Source organism: Nuphar pumila, chromosome 7, assembly GCF_984573655.1.
Source record: "Nuphar pumila chromosome 7, dmNupPumi1.hap1.1, whole genome shotgun sequence".
Classification (NCBI taxonomy): Eukaryota; Viridiplantae; Streptophyta; class Magnoliopsida; order Nymphaeales; family Nymphaeaceae; genus Nuphar; species Nuphar pumila.
This window is the reverse complement of record NC_143255.1, coordinates 40,960,904-40,978,364: the sequence shown is the minus strand read 5'-3', so window position 1 is coordinate 40,978,364 and position 17,461 is coordinate 40,960,904. Positions and strand designations below refer to the sequence as shown.

The following is a 17,461-nucleotide window of genomic DNA, read 5'->3' as shown; positions in this document are numbered from 1 at the left end:
TATCTAGTGTCAGTACTTCAAATTCAAATCCGGATTTGGACTTAACTAGATCCAACTTGTTGACACCCCTAAATATAATCAGTGTTTTATTTATTTTATAAATAAAATATGGTTCCGGGTATTAGTATGATGTCGGTCTCAAAATGTCTTTTTTTTTCTATGGAAAAGGGTAAAATGAAACTACTTAGGCTTGATATTGGCCTATGCACAACCATGTATGGATATAAAAGTTCCGATTTTACACGTTTTGGATCCGGCTGAATTCGTGTGTGAATTACCAAAATCAAAATATAGGTTAATCTGAGTTGAACCCAAGTAAAACCAAGATGAAAATCCGACCCATTTTGCATCCCCTGGTTTTTTTTTATGGTTTCCTGTATAGAGAAATTGTCTTTTCAGCTGCACTTTTGAATTAGAGTTTGCTCTTTGGTGGCTGGAATTGCAAGCTGGAGCAATGCATTGGCACAATAAAGTCTTGAATCCTATAGTGTGCCAACTTGCTACTTGTACAAGGGGGCATTTTTAGAGTTCACAAAAAATAAAGATTTTTTTGGAGTCCAATGAAATAGCTGATGGTTAGGTCCGACCAGGAGTGTCAATGGGTCTAGTTTACCCGGACCCATCTCAGACCAAACCCTATACGGTCGGCGTATGGTGACAAATAAGAAGACCCGATTAAGACCCCAATCCGGACCCGAACCGAGTTCCGATTAAGATTGCAAATTTTCAATGTAAAAATAATAAAAAAACATTACTTTACCAGGTATAGTGGGGGCCTGGTTCTTATAGTTTTTATCTAGTCCAGGTATGATTTCTCTTATAATAGACCCGATGAGACCCAGGTCCGGACCATACCCAAAATCTGGTTCAAGTCTGGTTCTTTCTACCTGGGTCCAAATCAAACCCGACCCCCGACCCGTTGACACCCCTAGGTCCCACCATGCCGATGTGTTCAGCATGGTGAACACATCTAGGAATCGACTATTAGATCGTGTAATTTGGATTGAGTGATTAATTTTCAAGCCTTAAAAAATCCCGCTTATGCATCACAACATGATTCACGAAGAAAGAAGATCACATCCCTTCAATCAGATTTCAAGGCCCCGTTTGGATCTATTTTCATTTATTGGTTACACACATACATTTAAGTGTATTTTATAAAGTAGAATCATACCTTTATTTTTAATTAAATGAATGTTTGGATCACCAACTGTTTTAATTATAATGATAAAAAATCAATGGGTAATGGTGATGACGATGACAGTGAATGGTGGTGGTAATGGTGATAGTGGATGGAGGTAGTGCCAACGGTGGTGATAACAATAGTGATGGTACTGGTGGTGGTGGTAATATTGGTGATGGATGTGGTGGTGATGATACTAACGAGAGGTGGAGAAATGGTGATGGTGGTCATGGAAACGATAAAAGGTGGAATGAAAGAAAATAAGCAGTTGTAAAAAAAATAAAAGTAAAAGATTCAAACACCAAAACTTACTATTTAATATAAGCACAAGAGCAACTTATAAAGTGATCCAAACAGGGGTTGAGTGAAAAAAAAAAAAAAACAATAAAAATCTCGGTTCAAAGGTAGCTCTCATATTTTCAGTTCTCATATTCTAGTGGCCCAGCAAATTAGTGTCCAACTTAGGTAAATACAAGATATAAGGAGTTGGCAGCCTTAACAACACATTTCAACACCACTCCCAAGATGTTTTTGGCAACTCATCTTCAAATACAACATTTTGGCTAAACAATATTTTGACAACACATGGAAATGGTGTTTCCATCTCAATGCAAGGCTCCCAAACAGAGCCCAAAATGAATTGTTTCAACCAAGTTTTTTGCACAACAGTGAAAAGGGGGGCCACCTTTGCATGATCAAATTTTCCAAAAGCAAATGGAGACATCGCCGTTTATAACTTAAAAGATTTAATTTATCATGGAAGACAAACTACATGACCATATCCAACCATCTCCCAACAAAGATGGATGTAACGGGATGACAATGCTCATCCAAGTTACAAACATCAATCCATGTTTGTGGAAAACATCTAGACATAATAATATACATTGATAAAATAACAAGTAAAAATAGTCCTAAAAGTCCGTACTTGAATAAAATCAAACTTGCCTATCACAAATTGAAGGGCACCAAAAATAGTGCATGGGGGCAAGGAGTAAGCCCACGGAGTTTTCCGCTGCCAGGACAGTGATCGTAAGTATGGAAGGCAGATCCAGTGCAGCTAGATCGTGATCCAGAGGGGAGGTTTGTCCGTGTAAATATCAAAACAGGTATTCCTTAACCAGAAATGAAATGGTCAATAGGCCCGGGCACCATTGTTGGTGCCCGGAGAATGTTGTTAACGTTTCCAGCATTGTTCACATTGTGCAGGAGCTGAGTGAGCCACCGCCGTGTGGTTACATCATCCTGGAGTATATCAAAAACAAGTTTTAGGGCCCAAGCAGGTTAAGTACATTCAAGAATAATAATTCCTAAATGAAAAAACATTGAAATTTTCAGAAGCTGATGCATCTTCACATGTCCATCAATCATGATCTCTCAGTTCCAACAGAAACAAACTGGCCCACAAGAGGCTGACTCAGGTTAGTGACAATGCATATACAAGCAAACTGGTGGTGCACAATGATCCATAATCTTCTTCAAGCTACGTTAGTCTTACACTAATTTCATGCCATATATGCTTCTATTGTGCTCACATGCATTAATGTGTGCATGTGTGTATGGGTGAAAGAGAGAGATTGATGTGTGGAGGCATTGTGATTTCTGACCGAAATCTCAATTTAGGAAATGAATTGACTAAGCTCTGAATAAACAGACCCATATAGAACGGATGTTATAAATATACCAAAATAGGCTATACCAACTGCATAAAATGCATTCGTCACAAATTTATACCAACCATCAGTTGAATTCTGATGTAAAAGATGGTGTTAACCATTTCAACAATATGTCAACCTCCATTACTAACTAGTTTGGAACCTTCTTGCCCCCAACTTTGGATGAATATATATATATATATATATATATATATATATATATATATATATATATATATATATATATATATATATATATATATCCTGACCATAAGAGAAATATATATAGGGGGATAGCCTACAAGGCAAATGAAAAGTGGACGCAGATGGGTGAACCACATGGTGCACGTGTGTGCCAGCATGTTCTTTATGTCACAAAAAAACGTCTTTAGCAGCAGTTTCGCCCGCTGCCAAAAATCGTTTTTTGCACACCTTGTGCATGTGACGCCCATCACACACGCCTGCATGAAGTCAAAAGTTTCCAACCATAGATGAGGTACTAATACATGGATCCATGAAGTGATCAGAATGACACGTTCAGGTAATGAAAAAAAAATGGGATGAGAAAGGTGAGCATATATTACACCAACTTGATTCATGAATCAATGATTGATAACAGAATGATGGAATTTTCCCACAAAACTTACTGCCCTTGAATCTGTAGTCATTTTTTCCCTCTATTTATCACTGGAAATTCCAGCTTTTGGAATATATATGTATATCTGTGTGTGTGTGTGTGGTGGTGGTGGTGGGGGGGGGGGGGGGGGGCGCATGTGGTGCATGTGTGAGCCCGCATGTTCTTTGTGGCACAAAGATGTCTTTAGCGGTGGTTTCACCCGCTGCTAAAACTCATTTTACACCTTGCTGATGCGATATCCATCGCATGCACCTGCATAAAGTCAAATGTTTCCAACCATAGATGGGGTACTAATACACCGGGGTACTAATACACCGATACATGCAGTGATCAGAATTACACATTCAGCTAATGTAAAAAAATGGAAAAGAAAATTTGTTTGCAGGAGACACTCAAGAACAATTGGAGAAAGGTGAGCATCAGTGTTGTGAAAAGCGTTGAGGCGTAGCGAGGCGCTCCACCAAAAACCGAGGTGAGGCGTAAGCCTCAAAAAAAATTGAAAACTTTAAAAAAAATTATAAAAAGATATCTAAAAATACAAATAAATAAATAAATACTTTATTGATGAAATAACAACCAATAAAAAATAGAAAATCTCAAATAAGTACTAAAAAATATGATATTAACATATAAAAGTAACTAAAAACTGATCACATAACTGAAAAATATATGAGATTAACCAAAAAAAGTTAAAATATACTAAAAAACTGATTACATAATTGAAATAACTAGAAAATATATGAGATTAACCTACAAAAGTTAAAATATATGAGATTATTCTAAAAAATATGAGATTAACTTATAAAAGTAACTAAAAAACTGATTACATAACTGAAAAATATATGAGATTAACCAACAAAAGTTAAAATCTGTCACATGGGTGCGGGTGCAGGTGCGACATGGGTGCGGAGCAATTTCAAAAATTTTGGACACGGGGACACAACTATATATATATATATATATATATATATATATATATATATATATATATATATATATATATATATATATATATATATATATATATATTGTAAATTTTAAAGCAAAAATAAAAAAGTACTTTTATTGAAGTAATGACACAAACTTACCAAAATATAACGCATAAAGAAGCTTGTGAGTGTGATAACAACAAAACTTATCATAAATCTTCCTCATCGTCTGAATTAGAGGGAAGAACAGGATCGAGGTAGTTCATGTTGAGAGTATGCAAATCATGTTCTCCCTCCAAGTCAAAATCTTCTGAATTTACATCCCAATACTTGGATGGTCCACAACTACGTCAAAATATGATTAACTTAGTATCTAACTTCAAACTTTGAATACAAATATTTAAATACGAAGTTTCAATACAAAAGAAAAAAAGTACATATACTCATCTTTGGTGCGGCGAGAAATCAATCGTAGATTAGAGTGAACATAAGTCAAATCCTTTGTTCTTTTACTAGTGAGTTTGTTTCTTTTAATGTTGTGAATTTAAGCATATGTACTCTAATTTCTTTCACAACACGATGATGTAGGAGGTTGGGATAACAACTTCATTGCAAGACGTTGCAGATTTGGTGTTTCTGATCTATATGTTGCCCACCAATTAAGGAGATCTTCCTCGTCCCTTACCATAAGTGCTGCTAAAGAATCAAATCTCTCAGTAGAGAACTTTTTAAACTCACTATTTACAACGTTAAACATGTGAGGATCATTAAAAAGTCTTCCCAAACATATCATTTTATTTTTTGATATCTCAGGCAGTAACTTGAGATCAAAATGCCTATTAAATATAGAAAGGGCATGATGATGGTTTACAACAAAATTTCTAATATTTTGATCATATTCTATTTTCTCAATCCATAAACACATTTCACGTGCATGTGCATCATCTTTTGATGGATTGCATATACTCTTAAGTGTCAAATTTAAACAGTGTGTTATACAAGGAGTCCAAAAAATATGTGAATATGTATATTCACTTGCCAAATTCATTCATGCACGACTGCACATTGGAGCATTGTCAGTAATGATCTGTACCACACTTTTTTCACTCACTTCTTTTATCACTTCGACAAATAATTTTTTTAAATATTCAGCATCTTTATACTCCCTGAATGCATCAACAATCTTCAAAAATATTGGCTCATTAAGTGAGTAAGCAATGAAGTTTATCAGTGGTTGCCTTTGTATATCAGTCCACCATGAAACAATAGACACTCCATGTCGTTTCCATGCAAATTTTTTGGTCTCTAATAAATCTTCAATTCTATTTTTTTCCTCTGCAAGAATGATTGTCCTTAGTTTTTCTGAACTATAAGGCACATAACCACTCAAATTACAATTAACCAAATATGTAATCATATCTTTCTAGTATGAACTTCTAGCTACATTGAAAGGAATTGAGCTTGAGTAAAAGAATCGACCAATCTTTTTATCAATTTCTGCTCTTGCCATATTTTTGAATAACCCTTGTATTGTTTTATTGCCTTTTATCTTTCTTTTCTTCAAAAGCTCTTCTTGTTCATCACTAGCAATAGCAAAAGGCAGATTAATCGAATCGCTTCTCATCTTTGCAATTTTCTTCTTTTCAGCTTCCTCTTGTTCTTTCTTTAATTGCTTTAACAAGTCTTTGTCAACCCTAGAACATGGCCTAATTCCTTAACTACGAATATGCAAAAAGATGTGTTTTCACACGCGTATAAGAACCCGTGAAAGCAGTCTTACATAGATTACAAATAAACTGTACATTCTCATCACCACCACTAGCTTTTATCTCTTTTGTCACAAACCTCCAAAGTGGTTGAGAAACTTCTAATTCAGAGTTAAAACTTGAACAGACTTTATTGACACTGCAACTAAAACTCGCCATTATATCTGAAAATTGAAAAGAAAAGTGGAAGTGAAAACTGAACACAAAATCGTATGCAGTACGCACCAAAATATGTAAATAAAGTTAATAAACACTTCAAAAAATAGTAACAGGAGCTCCACCCCTCTCATTGTGTGCCTGACAGAAAATAACAAAGGAGCCCCCTGCCGCAAAAACTGCGACTAAGGCAGGGGGCAGAGCCCCCTGCTGGAAAACCAAATGGAGGTAGGGGGCTCTGCCCCCTGTCGAAAAAACAAATTGAGGCAAGGGGTGGAGCCCCCTACCGGAAAACAGATCCGAGGCAGGGGCCTCCACCCCCTGCTGAAAAGTTGCGACTAAGGCAGGGGGCTCCGCCCCCTACCGGAAAACCGAACTGAGGCAGGCGGTGGAGCCCCTTGCCGAAAAACCAAACGAAGGTAGGGGGCTCCGCTCCTTGCCGAAAAAAAAATTGAGGCAGAGGGCAGACCCCCCACTGGAAAACAGATCTGAGGCAGGAGCCTTCACCCCCTGCTGAAAAACTGGGGCAGGGGCAGAGCCCCCTGCCGGAAAACCAAACGGATGTAGGAGGCTCCGCCCCCTACCGAAGGAAGAGGAAGAAGAACGAAAGAGGGAGGAGGGATATACCTGAGAGGACCGGTGGCTGGGGTCGTCGGGGTCTGGGTCGCCAGCGATCCAGAAGGGGACGAGGAGCGAGGGACGGGTGGGGGAGAGGGAGCGATCGGCGGGGAGGGGTCTGTCGTCTGCCCCTCCCCCTGCGTAGCCTCTTAAGGGTCGAGCCTCGACCCTATATTGTCTTGGATCCGGGTCAGGTCTGGATCTGGACCCAACCCAAGTCCAAATTAATTTTCATAAATGGACAAAAATGGACTCTATCAAAGTTGACTGAGTCCAAAATGTGGACGGACTCTGCCCCGGTGCGTTGACCGAGTCCGACATTTAGTTGACCGTGTGCCCCATGTATGAAGCCGCACCCGTGTCGGGGCGTGTCGACGCAGGTGCGTCGATCTTTTAACCGAGTCCGTGTGACTTAGGTTAAAATATACTAAAAATTGATTACATAACTGAAATAACTAGAAAATATATGAGATTAAGCTACAAAAGTTAAAATATATGAGATTATTCTAAAAAATATGAGATTAACATATAAAAGTAAGTTACTTTTATATGTTAACATATAAAAACTAATCACATAACTGGAAAATATATGAGATTAACCAACAAAAGTTAAAATATACTAAGAAATTGATTACATAACTGAAATAACTAGAAAATATATGAGATAAACCTACAAAAATCTTATTGATTATGTCTTAGAAATCTTTAAAAAAAGATTTTTTTTTGCGCCATGAGGAACAGAAGGTCGCGCCTCAAGGCAAGTTGTGCCTTTTGCGCCTCAAGGTGCATTTTTTATAACACTGGTGAGCATATATTACACCGACTCAATTCATGAATCAATGATTGATAATAGAATGATGGAATCTAGTGTGTGTGTGTGTATATATATATGGGAAGTGTTACAATGCACAAAAATTCATGCATTTTAATATCCTGCACAGTTTATTTTGGGACAGAAAATGCCCCTCAAAATGGCATCTTTGCAATTTCTTTATTGGATATTTTTGTCATTGTATAAAATTACATTATTTAGTGTAAGAACCTAATGACCAACTTACCCTTCTTAAATTTCTCCTGCTCTTTCGCTGAACTCACCACTCATTCACCCAATTGGCCACCAATCACTGGAGAATCACTAGAGGATCACCCTCGTGAAATCAGGGACTGGCGTTCAACATCTGCAAAACTCTCTCTCTCTCTCTCTCTCTCTCTCTCTCTCTCTCTCTCTCTCTCTCTCTCTCTCTCTCTCTCTCTCTCGTCATCTCTTTTCCTAAGGATTTGTGGTGAAGCCAAAGAGGCAACCAGATGGTGCCATAAAATTGATGGTGTGGCACTTCACCATACCCGGAAAAGCTAAGTAAATATTTTATGGTTGCTCTTCTGATTGCTGGTAGTATTTTGCCCTAATTTTTATTATCGATGGAGAGATAATAATGATGGTTGTGGAGTTAGGGCATACTTCTTCTCTGTTTCTGCAGTGGCATTTTACCAACTGTTGCAAGCTGGGTATCGGGAATAAGATCTGAATCACTCGGCTGCAATTGCAACAAGCGATTAATTGTTGCAGTTGGGAATTACCAAGGTGTGGTATGTCACAACTTTTGGGTTTCACACATTTTAAGGGGACTGCAGCTTCCTGAACAGAGCCATGACAAATGCTCTTTATCGTCTTTCTTTTGTTTAGAATTTTTCTATTTCTATTTTGAGGCAGGATGATTACTGGCCACATGATTAAGTTTTTATTTCAGCTCAAGAAAAAGGCGTCTCCCATGCTTGTTTATATCTATGAACATCTATAGATAGAGAATCACTGGTGAACCTTACTTTCAGTACTTGTGAATTCAAGGGCCATGGATTCTACAGCGGTGACTTTCCAGTGGAGAGAGAGAGAGAGAGAAAAAGTCCCAGGTGCCGATTTCGGGCTGGTGATTTTTCCAGTGATGGGTGAATGTGTGAAGGAGTAGAAAGTTTTGGGAAAGAACAAGAGGAATTTAAGGGTAAGTTGGTCATTAGGTTCTTATATTAAATAATATAATTTAAGACAATGACAAGAATATCCAATGCATAAATGACAAAAAAACCATTTAAGGGGTATTTTCTGTCCTAAATTTAATTGTGTAGGATATTAAAATGCATGAATGGTTGTGCATTGTAACACTTCCCTATATATATATATATATGTGTGTGTGTGTGTGTGTGTGTGTGTGTGTGTGTGTGTGTGAGTAGGGGATATCCTACAGGGCAAACGCCCAGAGGTCACGTAGTGCACATGCCAGCCCACATGCTCTTTGTGTCACAAAAAATGTCTTTAGCAGCGGTTTCACCCGCCACTAAAAGTAGTCTTTGCATGCCTTGAGCATGCAAGGCCCATAGCACACGCTTGCATGACCGTCAAAAGTTTCCAATGATGGATGAGGAAATAATACATGTATCCATGCAGTTGTGTCCATGCAGTGATCAGAATGACACGTTCAAGCGATATCCAAAAATGAAAAAAAAAAATTTATGTTCGCAGGAGACGCTCAAGAACAGTTGGAGAAAGGTGAGCATATGTTACACCAACTCAATTCATGAAGTAATGATTGATAATATAAAATGAAGGAATCTAGCAATATTTCCTAGAAAAACATACTCTCCTCAAATCAGATATAAAAATAAACAAATTCCAAAAGCTGAAATCTTGGTGATAGAGGGAGAAAAGGACTACAGAAGTTTTTCTTTTAAACGAAAGCCTAGAACCTATGTAACAAAGACACGTTGATGCACCTGCTGTACCCATGTCAACACGGGTACGGGTACTGGACACAGTATGGGTACGTGTTGGGTCAGGTCAACATGACCCAAATAACACTTTTTTTGTGTGACCTGGATCAAAGAGAGGCCATTTTGGTCCCCACCTTGACCTTGATAAACCCTATTCCCCCTCCCTCTCGTTTTCCCCCATTCTCCAGTCTATCCTCTTCCCTCCTCCACAATCAAGTGCAGCCCTCCCTCCTCCTGCCGACCTCTGTCCCACCTCTGGTGACGTTCGGGCAGCCTTCGGCGAGCAGTGATAAGGTAGGATTTGAACCATCTTTCCTATTTTTTTTTTAAAGATGTTTTCATGAAATGTGGGAAACCCCATGATTTTTCATTTCAGTGGTTATTTTTCCCGAAAATCATGGGTTTTACCTATTTTTGTGAGAAACTCCTTGTTTTTTGGGTATTCTCATTAATCTTGTTTGTTGTTAGTTTGTTGTTAAATGTTAAATTAATTTATTGTTGTTGAAATTTGATTCTTTGAAATTTGTATTTATGTGAAATATCTTGCAATATGTGTATTTAATATATATATATATAGTCGTGTTCCTGTATCCACATTTTTTTAAATTGCCGTGCCCCACCTGCACCCATACCCATGTGACATAGCCTAGAACTGAAGTTCTAACTTTTCCCCTTCCTTCAAAAGTGTCTATCATAGTGAGAAGTAAACTACGGAAATCATGGAAAATGACAAACATTAGTAGCCGTGGACATGCCCACATTACAAAGACAAAAACTTGTGTGTGTCCCAAATCTCTTCTTGTTCAGAAAGATTAAATCAAGAAATTGCTCCTTATTTTTAAAAGGTAAAGCAGCTAAAGATGCATGTTTACTAATGATGAGAGAACTGGTCAAGAGAAAAAAGTCCAATACTAAGAAATTCGACTATAATTTACTGGCACAATTGCATGGCCCCCAATGTGTTGTGAGATACCAATTCACACAAGGCCATTTATACACCTCTAAGAAAATTTGTGTTGGCGAGTGAATCATGTGTTCATTTACAGACAAGGTGTGATCCCAATTCATATAGGCAACCCCATGAATTTGAGGTCTCTTTGACAATGAGTAGCTGGGATGGGATTCTGTGCATTTGGTAAAGGCATGGTTGGACTACCTTGGTGGTGAGCATTTGGGAACTGGATGGGAGTTTATGCATTTGGGAGAAGTAAAATTGTCTCCCCTTTGTATTTGCACCAAATCCAGGATTTGGTAGTGACGCCTTTTCTAAATTCATAAACTCCATCTGACTATAAGTTTCCAAACAGAGCCTGAATCATATTGACATTTGCATCATGTACATATTTCAGAAGGGCAAGCAAATGCGTCCTTAGAGACTTGCACGTGTTTGGTTTTGTTGACAACTATCATACAACTATCTTCGCATCTCCATCTTTTTGCCAAAAAAAGCTAGAATATGTTCTCTGTGCTAGTGAGAAAGGGAATAGCATCATAAAAAAGATCAGAAATCAAAAGGTGAGAATTTTTTCAGTTCAGGAGGATAAGACACAACAAAAGAGACACCCAGCTATATTGCCAGACAAAATTTGTCAAACTTGCCAATTCAGGATGACTAAGAAAGAGATCGTAAAAAGAATTTAATAAAAATCTTACCCGTAGGCAATTTAGAAATGTCATATCCCTTAAAATATCAGGAAGGCAATTCTTCAAAGCTTCACAAGCCCTGCACAAATGGGAAGTAAATGCCTAACCACCACATAGCAAACAACAAAAACTTATTGTGAAACTAGAATATCAGGTAAGGTCAGCCGCATACCTTGGATTGTCTGAAAGTCTAAGATAACAGCGAATTATATGTTTCAAAAGTCTCACCGAGGGCTGTTCAGTTAGTGAAGCAACCATGGTACCCAGAACACGACCTACAGCAAAAAAACGTTCTGCAGTAGCACAAATGTAGGCCAGCCCAACATCATCCAGCAAAATTTTTTGGACTATGAAGGTAGCCACCTAAAGAGCCAATTCCACAATCAAATACATGAGTTACCACTCAAACATTATAATTCTTTTCTTATGGAGAATCAAATCCAGGAGAGAGAGAGAGAGAGGGAAGATGCAATGAACTTTGTGCAACATCTACTACAAAATCTAGACTGTTGGGATAGATTTAATCCAATTGCTCAAACTTAATTTTAAAAGTCAAACCCTCATAAATGTTAATCTCATTAACTACCATTTATGACCATTAAATGGAAAATCATTTAAAGCCATCAGTTATGAGGATTTTACCTTTAAAGTTAAATCTGATTCATTAGATTGAGTATAGTCTAATGAATACAACATATAGTTGGTTGTCATCTCTCTCTCTCTCTCTCTCTCTCTCTCTCTCTCTCTCTCTCTCTCTCTCTCTCTCTCTCTCTCTCTCTCTATATATATATATATATATATATATATATATATATATATATATATATATATATATCAAACATAGTTTTAAGAGAGAGGAATAAGAAAGGAAAGAAAGAAAAACCACATAAAAACTTCTATTTTGTGGCCCAAAATCATGACACTTTTTAGTACAGGATCTAACTAAATAATAAAAAAGAATAATAAGATGAGCAGACTGCACAAATAAGTGTTGTACTTAAGACATGTAAATAATGACTCTCATTTCTCTCGGACATTTTCATATGAAACTTAAAGGTTTTGAATACTCACCGTCTTTGAGAGTTCACTTCCCATTTCCATCGTGCGCAAGCAGAGGGGAATTATTTCTGTTGAAAGAAGAAAATTAATAACATCCGTGTCATCCACCTGTACAAGAGTATAGTCACATTAGAGGCATAGTCATGAAAAGTTCTAATTAAAAGGTTCCCCTTATTTGAGGACGGAAAAAAATTAAGATAATAGATTTACAAATGCAGCCACTGATTTACGAGTCAAATACTTATTACAACATTTGCTATCTATTTTGCAGACTACGAGACTCATGAGAGATCATTGACATGAAGCAAGGACTCAGGATTAGAGAGATTTTCAGCTATGTAGTCAAAATAAATGATTAGGTACCTAATCACCCTAGGTGCCAAGTCAGCACCTAGTCCAGGGAACCTAGGTACTCTGAACTTAAAAGGTCTGGAGTCTGGACTAGTCCACTAAGCTGCCTAGGCGTCTACTAGTCCCGCCAAGCCCAACTAGGTGCTGACTAGTCCCCACCTAGGCACAGACTTCTCCCTTTTTTAACCATATATTATACAAATGTTAATATATATACAATCTTTTTTCATATATGTATGTTTGTAACTTTGTATATGTTTTATTAAGTTTTATATAATAATAAACTATTACAAATCTTGTGTTTAGTTTAACCTTTTTTTGTTGGTGCCGACCATAGTCACAGATATCGGTGATATTTTTAAAATATTGTGATATTATTGTTGTAAATTCAGCAAATGATAAAATAGGTAAAATATTGTGATATTCTCATGATATTATCAATTAGTTTCACTGTTTTTATTTATTTTTTACATTTTAAATATGTTTTTCTTCTTTCTTTTACATTTTTTACTTATTTTTTATTATTATGTATTTTTTGTCTAAACATGATATTTTCTTCTTTTTTATATTTTTTAAACCCTGGGATTTTTCAAAGAATCATCACCAAACCTATAATATTGCAAGAATTAGCCTCACGGAGATATAGCGGATACCGATATTTGTGACTATGGTGCTGACTAGGCCAACTAGTCCAGAGTCCAGACTAGGCCCCAGCTAAGCCTTTTAGACAACTACCGACTAGCGCTTTTGATTACATAAATTTTCAGATCTCTTTCTTCCAAAATTGGGTATAAAAGACACTGTCAATGTCTTGAAAGAGTTTATTCCAAACAATCTTAAGTGAAAGGAACCACAGAAAGCAATGCTAGGACTTACATGTGATCAGAAAGGAGTAACAGGTATTTGCAGAAATCATTGGGTTTTCATTTCAGAAGCAATTACAACTTACAAGATCTTGACAAGGGTCTTCCATTAGAGATTAAAATCTGCCCACCCATCTTTAGTTCCATAGAATGAGCGTGCTTATTAAAAGAACAACAATTATGGACCACAACACGAGATGCTCTGATCAGTAGGAAGAGAACTTTTCTCCCACAGTTAGGATTATGTGATATGTTGATTAGGGGCTTCTCCTACATGTGCTTGGATAGATGGCTTAAATGTGTCTTTTGTGATGTATAATATGGAGGAACACTTTTCTTCAACCATAGATATGTCTTGCATTGCAAGTATTTGGCAAATTCTCCAAACACGGCCAGAGACTGACAGGGTGATTTCTGTGTCCTTTCCTACTCAACCTAGATGTGACATCATGTTCTATCCATGAGTGGCAATATGTTAAGCTTCCTAAGCAGGCAAAGAATTTTCCTATCATTACATCTCTCATCCAAATAAGATATATTGTTGTGCTAAGTGCTAGGTCGTTCAACCCAGACACAGAGGCACTCTCTCACAGGTCAGCCCCAGCCGGGCCTGATGGGCAGGCCATGGGCTGAGATCCAGCAACATGCTGGCCCGGTCAATGGCCTGTGAGGCTGTCAAATTTATGGGCTAAGCTGAGCAGTTGGCCATCCCTATGCAATTGTAGAAGAATCAACAGGTCAATGCTAACACATTTATAAAGTGGGCCATTCACTAACACATACTGATTTTTTGGTGAAGAAAATGGGATTGCAATGATGGATCTTCATGAGTTACATTCCTTCATGCTATCAACAAAAAGAATGGCAAGAAGTAACTTGGTGCCATGCTCAGATACAGCCAAGGATGTAATGAAATGGTGATATTCAAATATCACCACCAAAGTCCACCAAATGAATACACAAGTGGATAATCTAGAAAGGAAAACTCACAAAGGAGTCCACACACAAAACCCACAAAGGGGTATTCTCACAAAACCCACACAAGGGTCACACAAGAGATAAAATAATAATAATTTATTGGTAAGGGAATGCAAGAATGCATGGAGAACAAATAGGGGAGTCATCCCCTTTTATATACATCATGGGAGGCTCGTAGAGTCGTTTGAGCTAGTCCAACGTTTATAATTATAGTCGTTGGACTAGCTCCAATGGCTCTAAGCCCTCTAGTCAACTTGAGTTGACTATACCAAAAAAGAAGAAAAATAAAAAATAAAAAGAAAGGATTATTTACAATAAATATATATATACATAATATATATGTATTCCTACGTACACACACACACACACACACACACACATATATATATATACACATATGTTAAATATATATACATTTTAACACTCATTCAAACTTATGGTATGATATCTGAAAGTTTGACTAAGAGAAAGTGAAAACGAGAAGATGCAAGAGGTTTGGTGAAGAAGTCTGCCAACTGGTATTCAGATGTAACATATGGTAGATCAATAGTGTCCTTTAGATACTCCTCTCGAACATAGTAACAGTTCATCTCAATGTGTTTGGTGTGCTTGTGAAAGATCTGATTGTTGGCAATGTAGATGGAACTTTTGTTGTCACAGCACAATCGTAAAGCTCTTGATATTTGAACTCTCATGTCGACTAGCAATCTTCTAAGCCACACTACCTCCATCGTTTTTGTAGTCATGGTCTGGTATTCAGCTTCAGTTGAACAAAGAGAAACCTTTTGTTACTTATTACATCATCATAAAATTAGAGAATCAACTATGAAAACACAAAAACTTATGGTTGAGTGTGTTATTAGGATCACTTCCCCAGTCAGCATCAATATAGGCAGTTAAATCTAAGATAGATGAAGCAGACAAGATAAGGCCTTGATGAATAGAATGCTTAATATATCTAATAATACTACTAAACTCCATATACACTTTTTCAACTAGGATTTTATTAAGTAGTGCATTTTTGACATCCATCTAGTATATAAGCAACTTTTTGATAGAGGCTAATACTACTAAAGTCCTAACAATGGTCGTCCTAGCAAATGGGAAAAAGGTTTTTTCATAATCTATGTCAAATTCTTGGGAATAGTCTTTGGTAACTAATTTAGCTTTGCATCATTCAAGAGTTTCATCACTCTCTGTCTTTACCTTAAATACTCATCTACAACCAATGGGCTTCTTTCCATGTGGGATGTCTTGAATAGTCTAAGTCTTGGCTCTTTTTATGGCTTCTAGTTCTACTATCATAGCTCCTACCCACTGAGGATGTTCTCTGACTTGAGCTCAGTAGAAAGTTTTACATATAAATGAATTAAAGCAATGTATGCTTTATACTTTGATGAGGAGTCATAGGACACAAATTTCTCAGCTGGTTTTGAGATTCTAGACGACCTTCTAGTTGATACTTTCGACTAACTTTTAGTGTTGGAATATTTTTTCAATGCACATGATAGCCTTTTTGGCTATCTGCATAACCCAGAAAGACATAAGGAATGGCACAAGCTAAAAGTTTATCATTTTTGTTGGTAAAAACAAAACATTTATAACCAAAAACTCTTAATCTAGAATAATCTTGAGATAATTTGAAAAGTTTTTCAACTGGTGATGCATTTTGTAAAACAGAAGATGGCATTCTACTGATAAAATACACAACAGTTAAAGTAGATTTAGCCCAAAATTATTTTGACAATTGATTTGCTATAAGGTCCTTGTGGTTTCTATAATGTGATTATGCTTCCTTTCAGCCAAACCATTTTGGTGTGGTGTATGAGGACATAATCTTTGATGTGTAATGCCATGAAGATTTAGATAATTCTTAAACTCTTTTGATAAAAATTCTCCCCCCTAATCAGTGCAAAAAAAAGAAATATCATTTTTAAATTTATTTTGAATAAGTTATGAAATATTTGAAATTGAGAAAAAACTTCAAATTTATGTTTAAGAAAATAGATCCAAATATGCCTAGAAAAATCATCTACAAAAATTACATAGTAAACATATCTACCTTTAGATATAACCGGTGTCGGGCCTCAAACATTTGAATGTATTAACTCAAGTGATCTAGAAGAGAAAAAAGTTATTTCTTGAAAAAAGGTAATCTTTTCGTTTTGCAAAAAATATAATCTTCACAAGTAAAGCTTTCAAAATTACATTTTTTTTCAAATTTAGAATGTATTGAACTTTGGATACATTAGGTTGGCCAAGTCTTTTATGCCATAAATCTAAATCTATTTTTTTAACATTACAACACAAAGTATTCTTAAGAATTTCCAAAAAATCCTAGTATAGGTCTTTTTCCCTATGGCTTTCTCCAATCAGCTTCCCCAAATGGTGATTTTGCACCCAACAACCATCAGAGGAGAATGAGACATTACACGGTCAGATATTTGTGAATCAAATAGAAGATTGAAGTTCAATTTAGGAATAAATTTAACTTTTAGAATAAAAAATTTTGAATTTTGAGAAAAAAAATTAAATTCCATATCCTTTTTATCTCAAGAAATATACCATGAGCAGTAAACACATTAGACACACTTGAGTTATCGTGACATTCAGATAAACTATCACCATTAGGTATCATATGAAATGAGACACCGGAGTCAAGAAGCCCAGGATTTTTATCAGCCTTCTTCTCATGGATTTTTATCAGCCTTCTTCTCATAAGTCCTAAGTTTGGGACATTGGGGTTTTATGTGTCCCGGTTCATGGCATAAGTGACGAATAAACTTTTTCTTATCATGCTCATTTCCTTGTCTTCCATAATGTGGTAGTTTATAAGTACGTATGTAATTTTTTGGTCTA

General features: G+C 36.6%; 1 protein-coding gene across 1 annotated transcript in view; it reads right to left on the bottom strand.

Annotated features, from left to right (window-relative positions):
- Positions 1–1,912: 1,912 nt before the first annotated feature.
- LOC149832031 (Cell differentiation, Rcd1-like protein) overlaps positions 1,913–17,461 on the bottom strand; it is a 48,967-nt gene continuing 33,418 nt past the window's right edge. Inside the window, exons 6-9 of the mRNA XM_090014274.1 lie at positions 12,423–12,518; positions 11,524–11,714; positions 11,361–11,430; positions 1,913–2,428 (exon numbers count right to left, since the gene is read on the bottom strand). Of these exons, the coding sequence (XP_089870400.1) occupies positions 2,300–2,428; positions 11,361–11,430; positions 11,524–11,714; positions 12,423–12,518 (486 nt within the window). The 3' untranslated portion in view covers positions 1,913–2,299. The remainder of the gene's footprint in view (positions 2,429–11,360; positions 11,431–11,523; positions 11,715–12,422; positions 12,519–17,461) is intronic.